This window comes from Dipodomys merriami, unplaced genomic scaffold, assembly GCF_024711535.1.
Source record: "Dipodomys merriami isolate MVZ:Mamm:240054 unplaced genomic scaffold, mDipMer1.0.p SCAF_184, whole genome shotgun sequence".
NCBI classification, from domain to species: Eukaryota; Metazoa; Chordata; class Mammalia; order Rodentia; family Heteromyidae; genus Dipodomys; species Dipodomys merriami.
Window position 1 is genome coordinate 1,318,223 of NW_027203204.1, and position 24,446 is coordinate 1,342,668.

At 50.0% G+C, this 24,446-nt stretch overlaps 1 protein-coding gene across 5 annotated transcripts in view; it reads right to left on the reverse strand.

Moving 5' to 3' along the window:
• LOC138830136 (cartilage acidic protein 1) overlaps positions 1-24,446 on the reverse strand; it is a 145,989-nt gene that overhangs the window by 18,828 nt on the left and 102,715 nt on the right. For all 5 annotated transcript variants that reach the window (XM_070026555.1, XM_070026556.1, XM_070026557.1 and 2 more), the window contains exons 4-8: positions 23,716-23,852; positions 18,341-18,497; positions 8,323-8,457; positions 5,124-5,269; positions 2,999-3,135 (exon numbers count right to left, since the gene is read on the reverse strand). In XM_070026555.1, coding sequence (XP_069882656.1) covers positions 2,999-3,135; positions 5,124-5,269; positions 8,323-8,457; positions 18,341-18,497; positions 23,716-23,852 — 712 coding nt within the window. The remainder of the gene's footprint in view (positions 1-2,998; positions 3,136-5,123; positions 5,270-8,322; positions 8,458-18,340; positions 18,498-23,715; positions 23,853-24,446) is intronic.

Consider the following 24,446-nt stretch of genomic DNA (forward strand, 5'->3'; position numbering starts at 1 on the left):
TCATCTTTGCATCTCTGGCAGCATCTAACACAGTGCCTGGTTTTCAGACGCTTCCAAGCACATGTCGGTGGGATGCAAGGGTGAATGCCGGAGGAGACAAGCAGGAAGAAGGGCTTCCTTTGGGCGGCACAGGTTCTTCCCATGTTGAACTTCCAATCTTTGCCTCACAAATTTGTTTCAGAGACGTCTGCTTTCACTAGCCTGTCTTTCTCTTTCGGCGCAATGCGAACAATGGTGTGAGCCTTCCTCCCTGGCTTTTCTCAGTATATCCAGGCATGGTTGCTCTGCTCTCCCTCCCACCCTCCTTCACCCCCTGCCATGTGGAGCAATGCAAGGAGACTGGGCAGAAGGAAGCTGCTTTTCTCTCTACTACTCTGTCAGCCAGAACCAGAGAGGACCAATGGAGGCTGCAGTGGGTCATGGCTTTTGGGAGATGACCCAGGGTCCACTGAGCTGGCGCAGAGAGCTAAAAGACCATCATCAGGTGCCTGCAGGTGGGGAAAGCATGCTCTGTCCACAGGGACATCTCTGATGAGCATACATATGTCTCTGGTTAGCGCCCTGTGTACCTAGAAGACTTGGGTCTAAATGTGCACAGGCGTGTGCATACCTGCAGGTGTATGGTATGGTGCTGCAGCCTGCTGACATACCCACATTGTGTCCTTATCACTTGTATTCTGGCTGGCTCTGCAGTGATGGGAAGCCATCACTTAGATCAGGTAACAATATAGTTAAAGATTCCTAATAATAAAGCCAGCAGTTCCACCATGTTAATTCATTCAGAGAACAAATTCTTCTATGACATCTTCCATATGCCTGTCTTGATAGGGGTCTGGGAGTACAGTGAGTGTGGTGAAGGGGAGGGGGAACAGCTCAGAGTCCAGGCCAGCAGAAAGTTATCACACACAGGGCTGAAGGTGGCAGGGGTGGGGGCGGGTGGGGAGGTGGGGGGTTACAGAACTGGGCAAGGTCACCCAGCCTGGGACAATCCTGGAAGTCTTTTCAGAGGAAGTCTGGCTGAGACCTGTGTGGTGGTGCTGCTCAGATTAAGAGTGAGGACTGGGTCCTGGAAGGCATGGACAGCAGGAGGGACCAGGCTTTAGAACTGAAAGAAGCTTGGGAGGTCTGGTGCTCAAGTGTAGTCACCTCATTTGAAAGGGTGGTAGATGACTAGGGGTGTGGTCTGATTTGCATTTCCACAGGTTGTTTGCAGGATCAAGGAGAGGGAGAGGGCAAGAAGCCAATGAGAGCCAGGGAATTGTGGGAGAGAGTGGAGACCAGATCAGAAGCATGCTTAGGTGCAGAAGTTGGAGGAGTCTCCACTATGTCTGGAAGTTTCCGCAATGCCCTTTGTTTTCTTGTGATCCCTCTTTAGATCCCTTTCACTGGCTTGGGTGACACATGTCCTTTGGTATTATTAAAGTATCTGCAGGTTTAAGCACAGGATACTTCGGGTGAGTGTCTAAGATGGAACCTAGCCCCAAGGGGCCTGATGATCTGCTCACTGACAGGTGAAAGGCTTGTGCAGTGAGGGACCGGTGGGGGTTAAACTTTCAGAGCTGCCAGCTGAATGGCAGTTCCTAGAGCAGCCCCTGAGCTGTGTGATCAGGACCTGGCCATCTGCCACAGGGACTCGAGCCCAGCCCCAAGCTTAGTCAGTGGCTTCTGCTACCCCTGCATGGAAACAAACACCACTCTATGGGTTGGCCACCTAGTGACCATCCACTGACAGCCCAAGGCGGAGCCGGCCCAGCTTGGTTGGCAGGGATGGCTGGGAAGGTGAAGCAGGCTGGAAGGGTGGGCAGGGAGGGAGGTGCCTGGGCTCTTGGGCCACAGAGATCAGAGCACTAGACCCCTCAGTGCTCAGGGGCCTGGCAAGTGACACTTGATTAGCCAGAGAAGGAAGGCAGTGTCTCTGTTAACGAGCAATTGATCTTCTGCAATTAATCTGGAAGTTGTGAATAAGCTTTTTGCAAGGTACCTAATTAGTAAATCTGGTGCCTTCGGGGGGTGATTACATCTAGTCAGGATTGATGCCTGGTTAATAATTATATTTTAAAACATGCTTAGTCACAGTTCACACTTTTTATTAACAGTTGTACCTCCCCCCCAAAAAAAGAAAGGGTAGGGATGTGGGGGGGCAAGCAGGTGGTCTGACCCATTTCCTGGTTCCAAGACCTTTGGCTGACCTTCCTGTACAGATGGCCTGAGCCTCAGTAGCATGTATAAGGCCTGGAACAGTGACATCTCGGGCCATTTGGTCCTGAGGTTTGTCCTCGGCAATGGGTCTAAAATTTCAATGTGGTAAGATTCTCCTGGTACCTGCTGTCCTTGTAAGAGAACGGGTGCCAAGGCCTTAGCCCTTGAAAGTTGACCCTGGAGATCAGGGCTAGGCTCTGGGGTTCTATGTTCAGAGATTCTGGTGGTCCCCTGGAGGAATATTACTCAGAAATTCCAACCTTTCTCCTTAATGGGATACTCTGTCTGCTTTGGAATCTTCCTGTTCCTTCTCTGCCATTAACAGTCTCCTCTAGCATCTCCAAGGATACTTTGTAGAGCCCCAATCTCAGTAGCAACATCTCTGGAAGATGTATCCTGTGGTCAAACCTATTTGGAACACTCCATCCATCTTTCGGAAAGTTGCAATACTGTGGTCCTATTACAGGTTCTTGGAAGTCACTGGTAAATAAACCTGTCTGTCTGCTTAACTCAAATTTATCCAGACTCAGAGGTTGACTCTGAGCCCTTCAGTGGCTGCAGGAGTTTCTCTCTAGTGGAGCTTGAGGTGAGGTAAGCTCTGGGCTTTGTTCCTATGCCCATTTTCTGGCCACAGTGAGGGGCTGGTGCCTTACCCTCCATTTCTATGGGCTATTGCTTGGCCTCTGACATACCCTCTGGTCTGTTTCTACACTAGGGACTCTTCCCTCTGGGGACTGACTCCCCAGCCTTTGGAACCCTCCCCTCTGATTCCAAGCCTCCACCCGCCTGTATTCCCTACCGGAAGAGGCGGTTGGCTGAAGAGCTGCGGGAGGCAATGTTGTTGAAGAAGATCTCCAGCTCCTGGTCATTGTCAAAGTCAGCAGCGATGACTGTGCGAACAGGGGAGGGCATGGAGAACTTGGGGGAAGCTATGTCCTGGAGGAGAGAAGACTGGGAGTCAGTGGACAGAAAAGTGGGCAAGCAAGAATCTATACTCCTCCTTCTGTGTGTGTGGTTACAGAGTCCCAACGCCTCTGTAACTTCCACTGTAACGCATTTGGGGTGACCTGGGCCACCATGTGGACCTCAGACTGTGCATTAGGGAAATAAGGAGGAAGAACAAGAGCCATAGCTCATGCTAGTGACTTCTTAGATGGTCCTTGGTCTGGATCAGACTCAGTTCTGCTGTCAGTGTCCTGAGCTAAACAGGATCAGAGATCCCATCTTAAACATGGGGATTGCTTCTAGTTTCAGCTAATGATGGGGCCTGAAACTAAGATTTCTGATGCCGGGTTCCTCTTGCATAGCCATATAGAAGCTGGGAAGTATCAGAAAACTGCCTGCATACATTTGAATCCAGGCTTCATTGCTATCTAGTTATGTGACCGTAGCGAAATTACTTAACCCTTCAGACCTCACTTTTCTCATCAGCAACAGAGGATGATAATAGCTGTCTGGGCTGTGAGGACTGCATGCCAGATGCTGGGCACAGAGGGAGCAAGAGACAGATCATTGGCAACATTACTGCCCTGACCTCCCCGTCAGCACCATGGAAGCTAACTGTGCCTTTAACTGCCACTACTATCTTGTGCTGGTTCTTGGGACTCTTGAGGATTTTTTTTTTTTTTTTTTTTTTTTGGTGGAGGAAGTTTCAGGATCAGCTGTATCTGTCCAGGACTCATGGGGAGACTTCCAGACCTGAGGTAGCCCAGCTGGAACCTCTAAGTGCTGGTAGAGTCCTAGAAGGGTCTGGCAAAGGGCCCTAGGTATGGTATTTGCCTCTGAAGCAGGACAAGAACTGCACAGGAAGACCGTACGTTTCTGAGCAGAATATCCTCATTGTAGATGGGCTGTCCAAACCCCAGGCCAATGTAGACAAGGAAGTTCCTACCTCTGGGAAGTTCCCTGCCTCTGCCTCCTCCTACAGCTGCCCTGTTAGCTATAAGAAGGAGCTAGCCTAGACAGCTGGCAAGCTAAGTGGAGACCAGAGAGGGAGGTGGCTCTCATCAGCACAGTAATAAGGTTGGCTCCAAGCTGATCAGCCTGGTCAGGGTGGGCTGAGCAGGGCCTTAAGAGCTGGAGACCCAAGGATCTCTAACTCGTTATTGTTCTATCGATCCTATAAAAATGGAAACCGACATAGCCCCCTTGGGTTTTCTCTACTGGATGCCTGGGCCTCTGAGATAACATCCATAAAGCTCTTAGCATGGTTCCTGGCACATTCAAGGTACTTGATAAATGGAACATTTATTATTATTATTACTGTTCCTGTGAGCTCTGTTCAGGGCCCTCCGAAGGCCAACGAGTAAATACTTTAGCCTCAGTGAACTGACATTTGGGGTCAGATGCTTCTTTGCAGTGGGAACTGTCCAGTGCATTGTGGGATATTCAGCAGTATCTGTGGCCTCTGTCTACTCAATGCCAATGGTGTCCCAGTTTGTCCTGGGAGGTAAGGAGAAAGCCAACTCTGTTGAGAACTTGGGTTCAAACAAAAATTGAATGAAGATGGAAATCATCTCGGATCTCAGGATCACTGGCCCTGAAGTCTGAGAACACCCTTTTTACCTGGGTTTTAGCCTCCACATGAAGAGAGCCCAAGGCGGCACCCAAGGTGGCAGAGGAGCTTGGAGTGGGGCCTCTCCCCGGTCATTGCTTGGAACCATCTTGAAACAATGGCCTCCATGCAGGGAATGCAATCTACCTAACCTGGGATCCTACCATCCCTAGAGGTGATGGGCTCTGACAGCGTTCTGAGAGCCACTGCTCTGGGCCTGATCGTGTTCAGGGAGCCAGGCTGGAGTCCATGGCCTTCTTCATTGTGATGCCACCTCTGTTCTGGAGAGACCCGAAGCAGGTCCTATGACATGGAGAGGCCAAATTGCTGAGCCTGGTAGGGACAGGTGGGAACCAAAGCCCCTTCTTACCCGAAAGCGGACCTTCCCATGAGCGCTCATCTGCAGATAGAGGCGGTGGGGGCCGTTCCAGTTGCCATAGACGATGTCCACTTTGCCGTCACGATTGAAGTCGGCAAGGGCGACACCTCGCCCGTGCTGGTGGGGGTCATCCACACCTGCGGTGGAGGAGCAGGAGCCTCATGTGTATGGAGTGTGCATATACTCTGCAAACACTCATCTTGAGTAGAAGGGAGGGTGACCCTGGGGCTGTCCTCACCCTCCTGGGGAGACAGACACAGCTGTATCCCAGATGTTCTCCATAGAGGCAGGAAGTGGCACGGCTATATATGAATTAACCAGGGGAACCAGGCTGTGTGCTTGGTAAGACACTATTTGTGCTGTTTGGGGTGGCAAGGACTGGGGAAAGCAGAATGGTGGAAATTCTGGGGGAACAAACTCTTTCTCAGCCAGGACCATGTAGCTATGGGAGATCTGAAGTTGATTATATTATTCTTGTTTAAATCTCCCCAGTGCTCTGTCCAGTTCTAGTTCTTTCTGAAGCTCTAAAAGGCCTTGCTTGACTGTGCCCTAGGGGTCACCCATCCCTTTATCCATTCCTTCTGCTTATCTGTGCTTCTTCCAGGCCTGAAATGGACCAGCCTCTTTCCAGTGGCTCGGCCTTTGCTCAAGCTGTTCTGTCTTCTAGGATGCCTCCCCAGTGCAAGGGTTACTGAGATCCTTGTTTGTCTGCTCAGGGAAGCCTTCCCTGACAATGGCATCTAACACAGCTCGTTCCCATTCTGCCTTCTGCTCCCACCCAGCTCCTGTTTGTCTAATGGTGCCGAGCACAAGTGAGGTTAGGTCCCTTTCCTGTGTCCTTGTTCAGGGTCCAGATGCTCCCTGAGGTCAGCCCTGTGCACACAGAGGACGACCTCAGTGCCTGTGGTTGCCTGGGAGTTTTCAGTAAGTACTTGCTGAATGAATGAAGAGACATAAATAATTTGACAGCAGGCAGACTGGGGATGTTGCTGACAGCAGAAGAAATACTGCGGCCATGACAGAGAAACCCTCGGTGTTCCTGTGAGAGCAGGAAGGGAAGCCTGTGTCCAATGTCACCGCTTATACCATGATGAGCCAACCCTGGGGGAAGACAGAGGGCTCTGTCCTGAGTGACGGCCTGGCCTGAGTGTCTACGGCAAACTTTCCCTGCTCTCCAGGCCAGGCACAGAACTGGGCAAATATGAGCTTCCAAAATGGTAGCCCAAGGCACGGCTGTGCTGTAAATATTGATCCTGAGGGTGGGGATGAGGAGAAGGTGGTGGTGGAGCCTCCCTAAATATTTTGAAGACCAGTGTCTTCTGAGGGAAGGGAAGGGCCTGGAGAAAGGTCAATGAGGTACAGGGCTTGAGAAAGAGGGTTTGCAGAGGACGGAAGGCATCCTCTGATTCCTAGGATTGATACCCCATTAATTCTCAGCAAACTCCCCAGGCTGAGTGTCGGTGGCCTTCTGTGTTGGCCCATTCCTCTCCTATCTATGAGGCACCTTGACAGGGAGCTGGTTCCCTTTCATGGGACGAAGCGGTGCCAGGCTGCATTTCATGGCAGCATCTGTTTGGGTGATGAATGCCCCCTTGACATGTCTTGTTAAACCCCTGCAATCGTTCTGACTTTCAATTACGGGCCTCGCACCTTGCTTCTCTCCTCCTGCCTGATACCTTCTCCCCCTCCAACTTATTTGCTCACCTCTGCTTCTACCTTCATCCCCTATCAAATCCCTTCTCCCCCCCACCCCACCCCATCCTCTTCCCTTTGCTTAGTGATTTTTCAGCAGTGAGGATGTTTGTTGGGGAAGAAGGCAGACAGACAGAGGGCAAGACAGGAAGGGCAGAACAGAAAACTGACTCTCCTATCTCTACTAGGGAAGGAGAAGACAGGCAAACATGGGGAGGAGGGCCGAGAGGCTACAAGATGGGGGTGCATAGGTGTTCAGGGCCAAGAGTCTCCCCTCATGGAGATTTCTGAGTAGGAATCTGGGGGAGGAGAGATCTCAAAGTAGACAGAAGAGAGGGCACATATTCAGGGTTTTGATGTTGTTTGGGCACTAGCTAGATCCATGGGTGTAGATCCCTGCCACTGTGTCCCTGTAGATAAGATGGAAACATAACTAAATCTCCCCTTCATTTGTGAGGTGGAGGGTGAGGAATGGGTATGAAGAAACAGGTTGAAGGGCAGACATCATAGCCACACACATTATTAAGTATCCATTCTGGGATATGGCAATGCTTACTGGGTGACCTTGGTGCCAGGTATTGTGTCAAGACTGAGTAGCCCGGGGCTGGGAATGTGGCTTAGTGGTAGAGTGCTCGCCTTGCATCCATGAAGCCCTGGGTTCGATTCCTCAGTACCACGTACACAGAAAAAGCCAGAAGTGGCACTGTGGCTCAAGTGGTAGAGGAAAAGAAGCTTAGGGACAGTGCGCAGGCCCTGAATTCAAGCCCCAGGACTGGCAAAAAAAAAAAAAAAAAAAAAAAAAAAAAAAAAAAAAAAAAGATTAGTTTTGGGTCCCAGGCCTCACAGAGCTTAGACTAGTTATGGTGACAATGAAGAAAACTGAGTGGCAGGGCTGTGGGGTCACACAGGAGAAGAAGCCAGTCTCTGTCAGAAGGCACAGATGGAGTTGGGAAAGTCTTCATCAGAGGAGCCATTTGGGTTGAGTGTTAAGGATACAGACAAAGAAGAGAGAGGCCAGTCCAACAGAGGGAATGGCAGGTATAAAGTACCTGAGGTTGGTGGGATGAGGTTGGTGGGAGGAAGGGGAGAAGAGCTGGGAGCATCAGAAGTGCGGATTTGTATCCTGCCTCTTAATATCATTGGTGGTGCATCTGCCTATTTCCAAAATCTCAGAGCCTTGTCTTTGTGTGGAGTGGTCTTGGCCTTATTCAGGTCAATATCCTTAGTTCCAAGCACCAGCCTGTCACTTAGCAGAGGCTCCATAAGTGACTGCTGAAATGAATGGTTGAGAGAACAGGTGGATGGTTCAAGATGGGAAGAGGGGAACCGCGGATGTGACACCTAGCAAGATCTGAGGGTCCTGGGCTGATGCTGGCTGCTGGCAGATGGCAGTACCAAGGGTCTCAGGACCACATGGGAGTGCGCTGAGCTATACGCTGAGCTCCCTGAGCTGTGGGGCTGGGCGGATGGGGCACGGGGCAGGGGTGTACCCACTCACCGGCACTGGCCGCTGCATCCACGAAGGTGCCATTGCCCTGGTTGTGGAAGAGGAAGTTGGGCCCATTCTCGTTGTCACAGAAGATATCTGAGGCGCTGTTGCTGAGGATAGGGCCCACGCTGACTCCCCGGCCCGCTAGGGAAAAAAGTAAAACCACGATAAGCCCCACAAGAGCAGCTCCAGCCCCACCTAGAGATGGGCTGCTTCTGAGGTCTGGGAGAAGCTGCAGTGCTGGTGCCTAAGAAAGGGAATGTGGGGGAGAAGGATTTTGACCTTCTGGATGATTCCCTGAGACAGGCCTGGGCTCCCAGCCCCCAATAAAGCACTGTATGCCAAAGGCTTCATTCCACGCCGCTAGGAACATAGTTCTTCTCCCCCACCTCAACGTGCCAGAGCCGCTGTCTTCAGTAACCTGAAACCCAGCTCTACCTAGTCGAGTCTGGTCAACTCATAGATCCCTTACTAGCCCTCCACTCACTCCCACTCCAAGTCCCAAACACAGTGGGGGTGTTCCTGCTTTAAGAAACCACAGGAGTATCCAGACATGGTGATGCATACCTCTAATCTCTACTACTGGGGAAGCAAAGGCAGGGGGATCATGAGTTCCAGGTCAGCCCAGGCAAAGTCAATGTAACTCTATCACAAAACCAAAGTGAAACAAAAGGACTGGAAGCGTAGCTTAAGTAGTAAAGTGTTTTCTACTATGCACAAGGCTTGGATCAATCCCCAGTAACTTCCCCCGTGCCACGCATGCACACATAAAAAATGTGCAAGGCCAGATGCCAGTGGCTCACGCCTGTCATTCTAGCTACTCAGGAAGCTGAGATCTGAGAATCAGAGTTTGATGTCAGGCTGGGAAAATAAATTAACCACCAAAAAGCTGGAAGTGGAGCTGTGTGGCTCAAGTGGTAGAGCACCAGTCCTACGCAGAAAAAAACTAAAGGACAGTGCCTTGGATCTTGTTCAAGGCCTAGTACCGGCATGTACATGTGTGTCACACATACACACACAAAATTTACAAAAAAAATAGTACCTCAGGCTATATAGGTTCAAGGGTGCTTATTTGCTTTGTTTGATGTAGTAAGCAATTATGTCCATCAATAGTAAACTAGTCGAATGGATTACGGTGGCTCCATATGGTGGATCACTCTGCAGCTACTAAAAAGACAGCATAGATCCATATGCATTGACTTGGAGGAGTGCCTGCGGTATATTGTTAAAAGAAAAAGCAATTTGGCAAGTAATGGTATTGTGTGATCTTACTTTTATTAAAAAAACAGAGAATGACATGAAATTTCTGAGTATACATGTTTGTGCAAGCTTGTTCAAGTCTGGAGCAAAGTTGAATTGAGGAGCGCCTTGCTGGCTCTCTAGATGGGAAGGAGAGATGGTAGTTAGCCTTCCCTTTGAATGTCTTTGTATTGTTTGTTTGACTTGTTGCAATAGTAATTTCTTTTTAAATCCAGAGAGAGAGAGAGAGAGAGAGAGAGAGAGAGAGAGAGAGAGAGAGAGAGATGTGTGCGTGTTGTGTGTGTATATATTTGTGCTGGTACTAGAGCTTGAACTTGGGGCCCTTTTGTTCACCCTTAGCTTTATTACTCAAGGGCGGGCATTCTACCATTTGAGCCACACTCCAACTTCTGGCCTGTTGGTGGTTAATTGAAGATGAGTCTCTTGGATTTATCTGCCTAGATTGGCTTTAAGCCATGATCCTCAGATCTCAGCCACCTGAGTAGTTAGGATTAGTGGTCTGAGTCGCTAGTTTGTGTGTGTGTGTGTGTGTGTGTGTGTGTGTGTGTGTGTGTGTGTGTGTGTGTGTGTATATGCATGCACATGTGCACATGCGCACACACATACACACACACACACACAAATCAAGCCAGCTGTACCATAGACTTTGAAGTTTCAAAGATCAAGTTTCAGTACCCCATATAAAAAAAAAAAAACAAAAAACGAATCTTACAATGTCCTGAACAAACCACCCCTAACTTCTGGGTTTCAAATAAAGACTCAAAACCTTTGCTCAGCCATGCCCTCAAATGGTAAAAACACATGCATAAATCAGCATGACAGAATGTGACATGGAGTATAGTTCCAGTTGGCAGTTTATGTTACTCTTTGAGTCTCAGTTTCCTTGTCTGTTAAGTGGGGATGGTGTAATCTGGTTGGTTCTACTCCAGAGATGTTCAGAGGACCAAATGAAGTGAGATCTGCCTGGTAGAATGGGGACTGTCAAAGAGACAAAAGATGACAAGTGACCATGAGAGAGGCAGAGAAAAAGAAACCCTTGTAGTCTGGGAATGTAAATTAGTACAACTGTGATGTAAAACAGTATGGAGTGTCTTCCAAAACATTAAAAATAGACCTTCTATATGAGCCAGCATTTGTGCGCTGGAAGGAAATGGGCTCAGTGCGTTGAAGAGACATTGCCTTCCCCTGGTTACTGAAGCTCTATTCACTACAGCCAGGATGTGGCCAACACACTATGTATCTGTCAGTGGAGAAGCAGTTATAGTGTGGTGGTATTTCCACAATGAGGTACTATTTGGCCTTACAAAAGACGAAAACCAGGTCCCTTATGACAACAAGGAAGATGAATACTGCATGATCTCACTCATATGAAATCTAAAGTAAAATTCTAGAAGTAGAGGAGAATGGTTGTCTCCCGGAGCTGGGTGAAACCAAGGAGTTGGGGAAAATGGATGATGTTGGTCCAGTAGGAATAAGTTGAGAAGATGAATTGTATGACACGGTGACTGTAGTTGGTGGCAAAGCACTATATACTTGAACTTGCTAAGAAACTAGGTTTTAAGTGACCTCACTGCAAGAATGTGTGGGAGTACGTGTTAATTAGTTCAGATCAGCCATTCCACAATGTGTATGTATTTTCCAAACCTCATGTCGCAAAGGATAAACATACACAAAGTTTGGATGTCAGGGGAAGAGCTTGTTAGAAATGCCAAATCTCAGGCCCTACAAAAGGGGACCCCTACCTCCTAACACGCCTCCTGGTAGTCTATATGCCCATTAGAGCTTGAAATGCATTAAGGAGCGGGTCTGTGTGGCGAGCCTGGTTGCAACAGTGCTCCTGAGTTTGGGTTTCTTCATAAACAAAAGCTCAGGCAGAGCTCTGTGCCCATGAACCAGCCCTCCCTCTGCCAACCTCTGAATGGAGGAGGGAGGCTCTTCCTCTGGGTCCCCACACTCCTCCCACACTGAGAGATACCCTGGAGGGGCCTTCCTCACCTGTGCCAATGGGATCTGCCCAGGGAGCTGGCACTGGGGGCTAGGGATACGGGAGGAGTCCGGGAGGAGGTGGGAGTGAAGGCCTCACTGCTCTACTGCCCTCACACTTGTTAATACCCTCCGGGCCTCTGCCTCCCAGTTGCTCCCAGATAATCTGATTAGTTCTCAAGGAGAGTCTGTGTGTCATCAAAATGAGCCACTAAATCCACAGCGCTCCTGGATGTGTCCTCTGAGACATGGCATGGCTTTTTAGGAGAGCCACTGAGTAGGGTGGGTGGCATTCAGAGATCTTTTCACAGCCAGCAGGAAGGGTGCTCAGCCTGGACCTGGGCATTCCACTGCTTGTTAAAAGAGGAGCCACTAAGTGGCTGTTGGCAGCTGTCCCTGCCCTGGTCCTGCCAGGCTCCTGTCCAGGGGTGGGCTTCTCTGATACCCTGGCCTAACCCAGGTCCTGGAAATTCCAGGTGGGACTCAGGACTTGCTGAATGCAACTCAGTCTTATCCCTTCTCTGGGGTCCCCCAGTTTCCTCTCTGCTGCTGGCGCCTAGGCTATGACATATTCCCTTCATTTTCTACAAAGCAGGTTATTTCCCTTTTGGACAAATTTCTAAATCTTTCTAATTAACTAATTGGGTTGGGTTGAAGCCTTGCACCATTTGTAACCTGTAATTACTAGAAAATTACCATGGTAACCACACTACTAATTAGTGGCAATTTATTGCCATGGCAACCGGACCATAACAGAGATGTTACCCACAACTCCTTCTTGGCAAGTTGGCCATACAGTTGGGGAGCAGGTGAAGCCACAGTTGGGGAGTTGGCCCCTTTGGACACTGTCCCCCGCAGCCTTAGGATGAGGCAGGGAATGCCAGGTGTCAGCAACTTCGCTGGTGCCATGGGAAAACTGTTCCGATCAGTAAACCCCATCCAATCCTTAAAGTAGCTTGCCACTCTTCCTCCCACTGGGCCAAAGACAAAGGTATCAGCAGTATCTCCTCCCAGGACCTCTTCTGCTTCTTTCTCCTCCTTTATCACACCCCCTCCCCTTCCCCCCTTCCCCCCACCCCACCTTGAGAGGTTTAGCATACACCATATGGGAATACCCAGGGGGCTATTTGGAACATCTTTATTTAGCCACAGAGAATGATATCCTCACAGATTTGGCCTCACTTTATATCAATTAATTCTTTTCTATTTGAGGCCAGAACATTTCTCAAGGGACAAAACAATTCCCCAAGTAAGACTGGAGAGAGTACACTGGTGGGGAGAGACAGATCTGAAGACTGTTAAGTCTGAGTTTGAGCTGTGTCACCCTGGGCACATCATTTCACCTTTCTGGGCTTCTGTTTTCTCATCTATGACAGAAGATGCAGTAATAATAGCTCCTTCTCAGAGCTGTCATACATACGAAGTGAGATGGTTTGTGGAAGATACCTTGGAAAATGTCAGGTGCCACATAGTCATTAGCTGGGACTATTTACCACCTGCTGGGCGAATAATATCACTTTGTTTTCCCCCAACACTTTTAAGCTTCAAAGCCCTCCCTGTTATGCTAAGGGCTTTGAATGCTCTTCCTTCCCTCTCCACCCCTCCCCACGACTTCTGCTCACTCCTCCCATCAGGCTGGGTGGGATTATGGGGGAAAACCTCTCTACAGTCCCTACTTCCTTCTGTCCCATTACACCTCCCCTGGACTATTTGCCCATTGGACCTAAGCCCCGCAGTGCAGCCTTGGTAATCCTCAAGAGTGGCACCACTAGACCTCTGGTGCTTCCAGGGCAGATCTTAGATCACACCAAGGCCAGACTTCAGGGATTGGGTTTTAAGATGAAAAAAAAAAAAAGTTATGGGATGGGGCACATGCTGCCCAATGGTTCCAGACTATGGGTCTGAAGACCCAGGGGTGAAAGTCTAGGAACACAGATCGCTAAGGAAAGGTTCTCAAGGATCTTGTCTAGATTCTGCCTCTCTCTGGCTGCAGGACTAGGGGCCTTGTAATATGGGCAGGGGAATAAGAAGATCCTCAAGGCTATTACTAACTTCACTTTGTGTGAGTGTCTTGTACTGGGTTTGAACTCAGAGCCTCGTCCTGGCTAGGCAAGTACTTTACCACTTGTGTCACATCCCGGCTCTGCAGGATGCATGAGAGTCTACCAGTTGTTCCTTGGATGGGAGGTTTCCAAACCTCGGTGGCGGTGCAGGAAGGAGCTCCCTCCTCCCAGTGTCCACCACTCAGCAGCAAAGGGCTAAGGAGAAACTTAGCTAGCATGAGCTAGGTAAAGGAGGGAGTGGTTGGAAGAGTTGCTGGGTGCTGGATAATAAGAACCCTGTGTTTGCATCTCCTGTCAGAGTCACAACACCTCAAGATGCATCTTGTCACCACCACTTTCTTTTTTAACCGAGAATTTTTTTAAGTATATATTTATCATGTATAACATGTTTTGAAAAATGTGTACATTACCAAATGGATAAATCAAGCTCATTATGCAGCATCTCACATACTTATTTTTGTGGTGAGAACACTTCAAAATCTATCCTGTAGAATATTTGCAAGACTGCAGTCACTGTTATTAACTAGGGTCGCTGCCATGTGCAATGGAGCTCTTGAACTTACCCTTTCTGAAAACTAAAAACTCTTTTCCTTTGATTGATCTCTCCCTAGTCTTCCTCAAGTTACTCCTATTTCCAATGTCATGAAACGGAGGCTAATGGAGCCATCGCGCCACCAATGATCCTGACCACCGGTGAACTCCCCAACCTGCTTTTGAAACAGTTCTGCTAAGGGGCGCTCTCACTAGGGAGGATCTGTACTGGCATGTGAGGGGTATATCCCAGAGTGGTCAACTCATCTGGATACTACTCTAATATCCCTTGTGTTAGCTGAGAAAAATAGGTTAAAAAAATAAGTTTCTATTCTACAATGTATTTGTGTTGATTTTAAAAAGAATAATGACATATTCTCCTGACCAACCAAATGTATCTGACACCCAGGGAAATGGTCCCTGTGTATCCTGGGCTTTGGGGAGCCCTTGCAGGCTTGATCTAGATTCCTTAGGGGGTCCCTGGCCTGTGCAGAGGAGCCTACCACTCCAGCTCCCCCGGGGTGTGGCTGGCAGACCTGGCTGTGCTCCTACAGAAAGGTCAGCATTAGCCTGGAGCTCCTAGCCCCCCCACCCTGCAACCCCTAGTCATGAAACTGATGGGGATCTGCCAGCAGGGCTCAGCTGGGCTTTAGGCCTCTCTGTCTCCTCTAATAATGACTTCCTATAAATCAGATCTGCCCTCCGCTTTGTTCTACACTGCTCCCAGCCAACAGCAAAACTCCCCACCCCACCTCATAAATCCACCTTCATTTTCTTTCCAAATTTCTTTTAAGGCTTCTTTAATCACCACCTTACAGCCCAGGCAGATGCTCCCTCCAAGGGTGAGGCCCGGAGGCAGGACTCCTGGGGGAGTGGCTGGAGGCTGCTTCTGTGGGAAGGAGAGAGGAAGCTGACTCCAGTGGGGAGGGAATGAGGAGGTCATGCTGTGCCCTGGGCTGAGGCCAGGCGGGGATTAGGGGGACACAGACAAAACGCCTCCAGGGCAGAGTGGCCTGCCTCCTTTGTTTACCTACTGAGCTTAGCACTGGCTCTTGGGAGATGCCCAGCAGAGGGTCCCTGGAGTCACTCTGTCAGAGGCCAGGGCAGGAGGCTGTATTTGAACGTGACAGGCATTGCCTGTGCCAGGCTAAGAACCAGGATTGCCCCACACTCCCTTCCTCCCTTTCATCTTCAACACTCTATTGCAAAGAGAGAAGCTAGGGTTGTGAGAGGGAAGGTTTACCATGGCTGTCTGCACAGGCAGGTAGAATGTCCATGGCGCCCTATGCCAGACTCTGGCCCCTTAGTTAGCTGCCAGCCCAGTCAAGGTGCTCAGAGGCCGAGGAATGTTCCCAAGGTCACTGGGTCACACAGTATAGGACTCTTGACTTCCCATTTTCTCCCTTTATGTTTTGTGCTAGGTTCTGCTGGGTGCAACCCGGGATTCCCGTGCAGGTCAGCTACCTTTTCTTGTCTCCAAGAGGTCCTGGACAGTTGCAGAAGTTAGGGTCCAGGATTCTCATGAAGCCACAGCATAGGGGAGCTGTCTGCCTATTGTCTTTGTAGATAGCAGCAGCTCATGCCCCCTCCTGGGGCCCACAGTCCCCCGAGAGTGAGCCTATCAACCACTAGATGGCACTGTAACCCAGCAGACCAGCGGTGGCTTTGGGAATCTTTGGAGAGACCTCCCCTCCCCCTCTTCCTCAGAGCTGGACAGCCTGTGCATGGATGGTACCGTTGCCCCACCAGCTGCCCTGGCAGCCGGGCTTCACCTTTCCTCACCCCTGCTTCCCTGAGCAATCCAGGCCAAGCAACTGCTTCACCTTGGCAACTTGGGTCTGTGTGCCAAGGTTGGGGTGCATTCCCAGTCGGTGAACCAGCTGCTGGAGTAGGACTGTCAGGCTGGATGGAGGTCAGCTGGTGGTGGCAGATCAGGCATTGGGAAATAAGGCCCTGAGTATGAGTTTTACTCAGTCTCCTAGGTGACCTTGGGCAAGTCCTTTCTCCTGCCTGGACTTGCATTTGGCCTGGGTAAATGAGGGGTTCTCTCTACTCACAGGCCTGTCCAGCAGGTGGGAGGCTATGAGGCTTGACTGCGAGACCTCAGTTCCCTGGTGCAGATCTGCCCATGGCCTGCTTGTCTCCAGCCTGCTCGGGTCATGCCCACCCCCTCCTGCCTTCCTTCTGGCTTCCCAAACCCCTTGGTACTGGCCTGGCACTAAGCACTGGCCACCAGCCTAGAGCCTCAGCCATCAGACTGAGCTCAGCATGGTAGCCTTTACATTTGGGGTCTATTCCTGCGGCTTGTGGGGGCACTTGGGGCTAGTTTTCCAGCCAGATGTCCATGTGCCATTAGCTAAGTGGCAAGAGGGGGTATTTCAGGGTAGTATTGGGGGGCTTGGCAGACAGAGAAAGGGTGGGCTGGGGGAAGGAAAGCAGACAGAATAGTTACTTGGTGGGCCAAATTGGTTCTTGTCAGCCAAATGGCTTCTGGAAGTCTGCAGGGCTGCTCTTATGCATCCTCTGGATACGCCAGCTGCCCCCGACCTCCTCCATGCCTCCACAGAGGCTGGGGTCCTCTCCTTGGGCTGCCCCAGCTTTCTAGCACAAGCCAGAACAGTTGGCTGGTGCGCCCATAGCATCTCTGTTCCTCAGCTGTCTCCACTTGGCCCCCCTTCCCCTTCCTGGGTTCTGTGCCAGCCCAGCCAGTGTGAACAATGCCCCCTCCATCCTCCAGCCTCTTGCATCCTTCTATTCTATGGGTAACTGCTCTCTCAGTCCTTGCCTCCCTTCCATCCCATCATTTTCAAGTGCTCCATCCCCCAGCCCATCCCCTCCCTTTCTCCTGCAAGATCAAGGCACTTAATTGCCAAGCCAGCTTAGTGCACAGAAATGGGAGCTACTCAGAAAAATTGACTGTACCAATCTAGACTGAAGCGCTTGCATGTTTATTCCTTTCCCAGGGAAACGTGGTTTATTACTGACACTCAGCCTTTCGGCGCTGTGTTCACACACGGAGCTTTCAGGCACTTTGATGGGGTTTGGGCTGCACAAACTGTTTTATTGTCTAGCTATTTGTCCCCACAAACTTTGTCAGACAGGTTAACATTAATCTCATTTCACAGAGGTGGAGAGTTGGCTAGGAAAGGGCAGCATAAACCCAGAGGGCGGGAGGAGAGGCAGGGACAGACTTTCCTGGGTAGAGATTTGAGATTTTTGCCACCAGCCAGACATCTGGAGACAAGAGGGTGGTCCACATGACCTCTCATGCGTCCTTCTAGTTCTAGGATTCGGGTTCAAGTTGGCTGTCCCTTTGGAAGTGTGTAGTACAAGTTGGGACGGCTTTATGGGGAAGGTCAACTAATGAGAGGGCGGGTGTGAGGCTGAAGCTGTTGGAGAAGTTGTGTACAGCCTTGGCTTCCTGATTGTTGGCACTCAAAACAGGAACTGGATGGCTCTGCCATCAGCGGTTATTGGCAGATCATCAGAGTTTAGTCAGCAGCCGTGCTGGAATTAGAAAAACAGCCTTCCCTAGAAAGATCTCCTTGTCAGAGACTCTGACAATAGGTTCCCCATCCAGAAAGATGGGGTGGGGGGGTAGGGGGAGAAGAGTGTGCCTTAAAAAAAAGTGCTGGAGAGGTTTTGGAACAAGAACACAATTCTTTGAGCTCAGTTATCCGAGACGAGACCCAGCTGAAGCTTAGGGATTTAGCACTCAATTCCTGGCCGCTTATGTGTAAGTAAATAATTTCATCTGCTGTTTGGCAATAAAGAATGCTTTAAATCTCAGCCTTTGTGATTTGTCAAGTTCTGCCCCCCCCCCCCAATCCAGAATGTGCTGCTCACCTATCACTAAGGTTAACGCAGGGAACAGGGCAAGGGGTGCCAGAGAGGGGGTGCCAGGCTGGTGGTCCCACTTCACTTTCTGGCAAGTATTGAATGCCACTGTTCCCCCGACTAGGCTCGCCAAAGCTCACATCTGCCAGGGGTGTCCCCAAGCTTGGTGAGGCGGTGTGGGAGGCGCCTGGTGTGAGGGGTGGGTGGAACAATGCCTCTGTCTTCCCCTCCTCAGAATTAGAAGCCTGCTCTGTCCTCATGGTCACTAATGCATTGGACTCAGCGTTGTGGGGCTTTGACCTCCAGCCCCAGCCCCTCTCCTCCCACCACAGCCTTCCTGGCCCTCCACATACCTGTGTATTTGCTGACCCCAGCCTCAGCAGCCACATCTCTGAGTGCCAAAATACCCCGGGAGACGTCACTGGCCTCAGGGTCCATTTCAATGAGGGCATCAGGCCCCACATTGCCATAGGCATAGTTCGCAATGTAGATGGAGTAGCGCCCAGAGCCCTGAGGAGGAAGGGAAGGGGAGATAGTGAGGAGCCCCATCACGACTTTCCCAGAACCCCTGGGCCCCCCCAGCACCTCATTGTAGCTTGGTGTCTTCTTCAAGTCTGCTTCTGATGGTTTCATAGGTTGGTGGAGCTACAACAGGGAAGAGACTTTGTACAAAGGCTGCAGTGTGAATGATACCCCCACCACCCCACCCCAAGTCAACAAAGCAGCCCTTCTCTTTCCTTCTATCCTGTTCCAGAAGAATGCATCCCTCCCTCTCCCCCACAACCCTTTTATAGACAATTTTCTAATGTGCCTCCCTCCAGCTGAGCTCTCTCCAGCTGCCAGCCAGGGTAGCTGCTCAATAAATATTTGCTGATTGATTGATCTACCAATTCCCATTATTCTCTCTCTCTCTCTCTCTCTCTCTCTCTCTCTCTCTCTCTCTCTCTCTCTCTCTCTCTCTCTCTCTCTCTCTCTCTCTCTCTCTCTCTCACTCCCTCCCTCCCTCCCTCCCTCCCTTCCTCTCTCTCCCCATTCAAGCCCACTCCAGCCAAGATGACAAGCAAATTCTAGGATCATGTCTCCCTTTCCTCCTTCCCACCCTGCGCTTCTTCATTTCTTATTTTTTGGCAGAAGGAAAGACACAGACTTGCAGGGGTCTTCCTTTCTCTTCTATCCCCTTCTTCTCCCCATACTAGCAGCAAGAAATATTTCATTGCTTCTGCCTTTATAATACTGTCTCAATTTTTTTTCCCTTTGCATCTAGGAGAAGCCCCGGGCGCCGGCTCCTCTTTGCTATAGCCATCCTCTTCTGTAGTCCAAACACTGCGGATAAAAGATTCTTTTCTGCTGTTATTATAATGGTGTTATTTCTTCAATGGATGCCTCCTTCTCCCCAAGAGATCCACACGATTTCTAAATCACTTTCCCAGCTTTCCTCTCATCTTTTTACCATTCTCCCCCAGTGACTGTTCCTTGAGAACCAACTATGGACAAGGTGCTTGGTGACAAATGTACTAAAGACATGGCCCCTGTTCTTAGGTGGCTTAGAGTCTAGTTTGAAAGAGGACAACAGGATTGAGGCAACAGGATTGCTAGTCACCTTTTTTCTTACTTTTTTTTGCTTGCTTCTTTCTCTGATACAAAGCCATTATGAGCAGAAATCTCATTCCATCTAATTTGTCACTGACATTAGATCTTCTTGGGGTGATTCTTTTTTTGGGGGGTAACTGAGGACAGGAAGGAGCTTGGGGTCTCAGGTGGATGCAGAGGCATCACTAGTTACACTAGAGTATTGCGAAGATTGCACAGGATTCCCTGTGTGCACTGAAGAGGCGCTCCTGGCCTGGAGCTTCTAGCCTGGTGTTCCTAGCCTGGAAGTGAGGACTTCACTATCAGAAGTTCAGAAAACATTTTTCACTGAAGTGGAGGGGAAGACAGAGGATGGAGGCGGGAGAGAGAAGGAGGTATCCAAGGAAAGCCATTGTTCAATGTGGACTAGAATATAAAATGCAAGGTAGGGGGTGTCAAGGAACAAAGTCAGAGAAGGTAGCAAGACTACTTCCTTCTGTATTGCTCGTTTGAGTCTATCATGCTACCTGGGAACTGATGCTTCCTCAAGTCTTGTTCCTAAAAGTAGTCCCTCGACCAGCTGCATGGATGACATCCGGGCGCATCTTAGAAATGGAGAATCTCGCACTCCACTCCAGACGGGCCTGATGAGAGTCTGCATTGCAAGACCTCCCTGGACTCCCAAGTAGAGCCGAAGTTGGGTACACATTGCTTTACAGCATGTTGGCTTCTTAATTAGCAGATGACTTTGAGAGGCTCTCACCCATCCTGGAGCTCAGTACGTGTGATTGGGTGAAGAGTGAATGAAGGGGGCTGAACAGAAAAGTGCACAACCGCGAACCATTCCTGACCCCACCAGCTGTTAGCGAGCTCATGAACAAATGCGCAATTAAACTCAAATGGACAGAAATGTACTCTGCTAGAGATTAGGGAGATTTATAAAATTCAGTGATACCTATTTCCTTCAGTTTATTGAGGGTGATAAAGCAGGTGCATGTAAACGTGTTGTAGTTGTAGAAGGTTGTAGAAATTCACATGTGAACTTGACCACAATAATTCTAAGAGGGTGAGACGATTTCGGGGCACAGAAGATGTTTCTGGAGTTCTGGTTCCAGAGCAATGATTCTTATACATTAGCCCATCTCAGAATCACCTGTTGAAAACAGAAGCTAGGCCCCAGCCCTCAAGTTTCAGATTCCAGAGGTCTGGACTGGGCCACAAGAAGGAGAGATTTTAACAAAGCCCCAGCAAGTTGAGGCTACAAGTCCCACTTTGCAAAACACTGGTTGAGAACAATCAGCCTGGTCCTAGTCTAATGTCTAATGTGCTTGGAAAGCAGCCCCCCTCCGCCTCCCCCCCAGCCAAATCCCCCAGCACCCTGCCTCCCTCCCTCCCTCCCTTTGTGTAGGGCTACGTGTCTGCACGTGCTAAGTGGGGCTCAGATTCCCCGCTTCCTGGCAGGGTTGTTGAGAAGATGAAATGAGACAACGTATGCGAAAGGTCTTTGAAAAGATAAAAATGCTATATAAACATGAGGCATAATCATTATCGACCAGGGAACGCTTCTTGTAAGAGATCAGCTTTGAGCGGGATCCAGAAAAGAGGCTGAGTGATGAGGGAGCTGTAGATATAGGACAGGCCAGCATCCAGGTTTGGGGCAGATCTTGAAGGAGGGGGTAGAAGGGGAGTGGGAGAGAGCAGCTTATGGAAGGGGAGGGGAAGGGGAGGGGGTATTTACCCAAGGCTGTGCTCTCAAACTTAGTGTCATCTGCAGGGCTAACTGACCTAATTGACTCTTAGAATGGTAGGCTCCACCCCCAGAGGTTCTGGCTCTTGAGGTCTTGAGGGCTGAGATAGGCCCAGAGAATAAATCCTCTCTCTCTCTCTCTCTCTCTCTCTCTTCTTCTTCTTCTTCTTCTTCTTCTTCTTCTTCTTCTTCTTCTTCTTCCTCTTCTTCTCTTCCTTCCTCCCTTGTTCCCTCCCTCCCTCTTCCCTCCCTCCCTCTTCCCTCCCTCCCTCTTCCCTCCCTTTCCTTATTCCTTCCCTCCTGCCCTCCTTTATTCCTTCCTTCCTTCCTTCCTTCCTTCCTTCTGCCAATACTGGGTACTGTCCTTTAGTGTTTTTGCTCAAGGCTAGCCCTCTACCACGTGAACCACTGCTCCACTATCATCTTTTTTACTAGTTAATTAGAGATAAGAGCCTCAACTGACTTCTGCTCAGGTAGGCTTCAAAACTCCATCCTTAGATTCCAGCCTCCTGAGTAGCCAAGGATTTGGAAATGTGAGCCACTGATACCTGGAGAGAATTTTCATCTCAAGCAGAAGTGATGCTGTTATACTTTGACCAGGTACATAGGTCAGGTGCAAAGACCAGGGCGAGTACTGTACCAGATCCTGTGATTAGAACTTGTGTCTGATACCATGTCACCTAGTGGTAAAGTAGTAGAGAAGAGAAAAGGGGTATGCTTCACTTTCAGGCAAGCAGGGCTCAATTCTCAGCTTTGCCAGCCATAGGCTGTGGAGTTCAGGTCAATTGCTTCATTGCTCCAAGCCTTAATTTCCGTATCTGTAAAAGGGGTAATAACACTCACAGGCTTGTAAGGATTGGGTAAGAAGAGGCCGTAACACTAGCCCTGGATGTGGCATGTGCTTAGTTGATAGCCTGAGCTTCTCTTAGAGTTGATATTCCTATCTTTCGGCTTCTATACTGTTGGCCTCTCTTCCCTCCTTCTCCCTGGTTCCCAGGCCCAGGGACCACCATGGTTGAGGCTAGACTCCCGGATCACCTCTTCCCTTGGTAACCACTAACTCCTTCTAGTTTCCTGAGGCTCCAGAGGCTGCAGTCAGGCAGTGGGCACCATGTTGCAGTGCCAGGGAAGCTTTTTATTTTATTTTTTGCACTTCACATGATGCTTTTGTCCTGTGGTTAAAGTCTTGGGTGTGCAGACAACCTTGTTAGGACAAAGGATGCATCTCTTCATGATTAACCTTCATGCCCCTGCTCCTACTTGTTAGAGACATTTCCCAGGTTAGCTAGCTTAATCCTAGCCAGGGAGGCAGGAAGCCAGGAGGAGCCAGGTCAGAAGCCCCCAAGCCGTGACCCAGGCATGGCACCCTATGGCCCTCTGCACTCTCCAGGGCCTGTTCAGAACCACTTCACCATCCCCTCCCACCAGGCTGGAGTCCAGGTGGCTGGGATTCAGGTCAGGGCTAAATGTGGCTTCACAGCCCAGCTTGGCTTCTCTTCTCAGCACCAGCTTGTTAAGAAATAAATATTTATACCTGGCACCTGTCTTCTCCCAAGGCCTGGAGGCCCCTGCTGTGAAGATTCGCGCTGAATCCCCAATCCCCTGCGTGCCACCTCAATTTGAGTGAGCCCATCCCTTCGGCCTGCCCCAGAATGGGGGCTAGAAATGCTCTGGAGAAACAGGGTGGCAGCTGGGCCCCTGATTTCAGTGATGGCTGTTTAGAAAGCCAAGGAGGTGGGTGGCAGGGGAGCAGGTGACGGGAGGGATAAATCACCTTCACAGCATGCCTCTGGCTCTGCTTTGGCCTGCTGGGACACAAGCCCCCGTGGGCAGCTGCCCCTCACACAGGACGGAGGTTGCAGCTGCTCCGGCCCCTCTCACATGTCCCCATACTTTGGGTTGGCTCCTCTGGGTAGAGTGCACTGGCATACGCCTTGTTACACATTCATTTGTTCCATAGGTCCCCACAGTGCCATGCAATGCCTAGCACACAGGGGGCACTTCATGTTAGCTGAATGAATGAATGAGCACAGGATTTTGCTAGATGCTCCATATCCTAGACATGCCAATTATCTATTTTGGATCTCTCCACTTAAGTCACTGCTCCAAGCTGCGTCTCCGGTCCTCCATTGTCCAGTGGACATCCCTGGCTTTTTCCCTGAGAGTTGCTGGGAGGGATGCAGAGGATAAAGGGTGTGAAAGGGACATCACAATGCAGCCTGTAAGGCCTCATTGTGAATATTCAGCACTCATTATGCAAGACGCTGTGGGAGTGGCTAGCAAGGTGGTACAGCCATGGCTGCAGCCTTCAGGGCTCCCTGCCACCATTCTGTCAGAGGGCATCTACCCTCTGGCTCTGCTGTCATTGTGTGTCCTTGCTTCTTCCCAGGCCCCTGTACATCCTGCACTCACCATCCTGTCCACACAGGCCACTGAGCGTCCAGCGAAGAGGCTGGCCACCCCACGGGCCACGTTGACCTCATCACTCAGGATGTCTTCCCACCGATTATTGCGGAACTTGAATAACTTGTCTGTGTATGTGGCTACCCCTGGAGAGAGAAGGAAAAGAGGGCTAGTTAGTCATGGACAGAGTTCAGGTTCTGACTTCTGGACATGTCTCCTAGGACCCGATAGGTGTCTGGGCCCAAAGTGGATGAGGGAGGGGTAGGATTCATCCATAGGGAAGGTCCTATGCAGGTGAGAATCTTTGATTTGGGGACACTCAGCTGCGAACTTGATTCTTTGGCTGGCCCAGGGAAGAGGTTTAAGCCAAGGGAGACAGCATGGGATGGTGGTTATGAACTTAGGATTTGGAGTTAGTGAGCTCTGGCTTCAATCTCAGTTATACCTAGATTCTACTTTATTGCGTGGCACCCTGGAGTCTCAGTTTTCTTGTTTAGTGGGATGGTAATCATGTCTACACTCAAGGTTCCTGAGAGCTAGAAGAGAGGAGGCACATTAAAGGTCTGGCACAGTGCCCCTCCCCTAGAATGGTGGCTATTATTAGAAATGACTTTTCCCCCATTTTATATACAAGCTACTCCTCAAGGTCCTTTATAGAGACCCCAGCTCTCCATTGCAGGGGTTTGGTGAGAGTTGGTGATTCTGAGAGAGTTTGGAATGTGAATGACATCCAGTGTGTG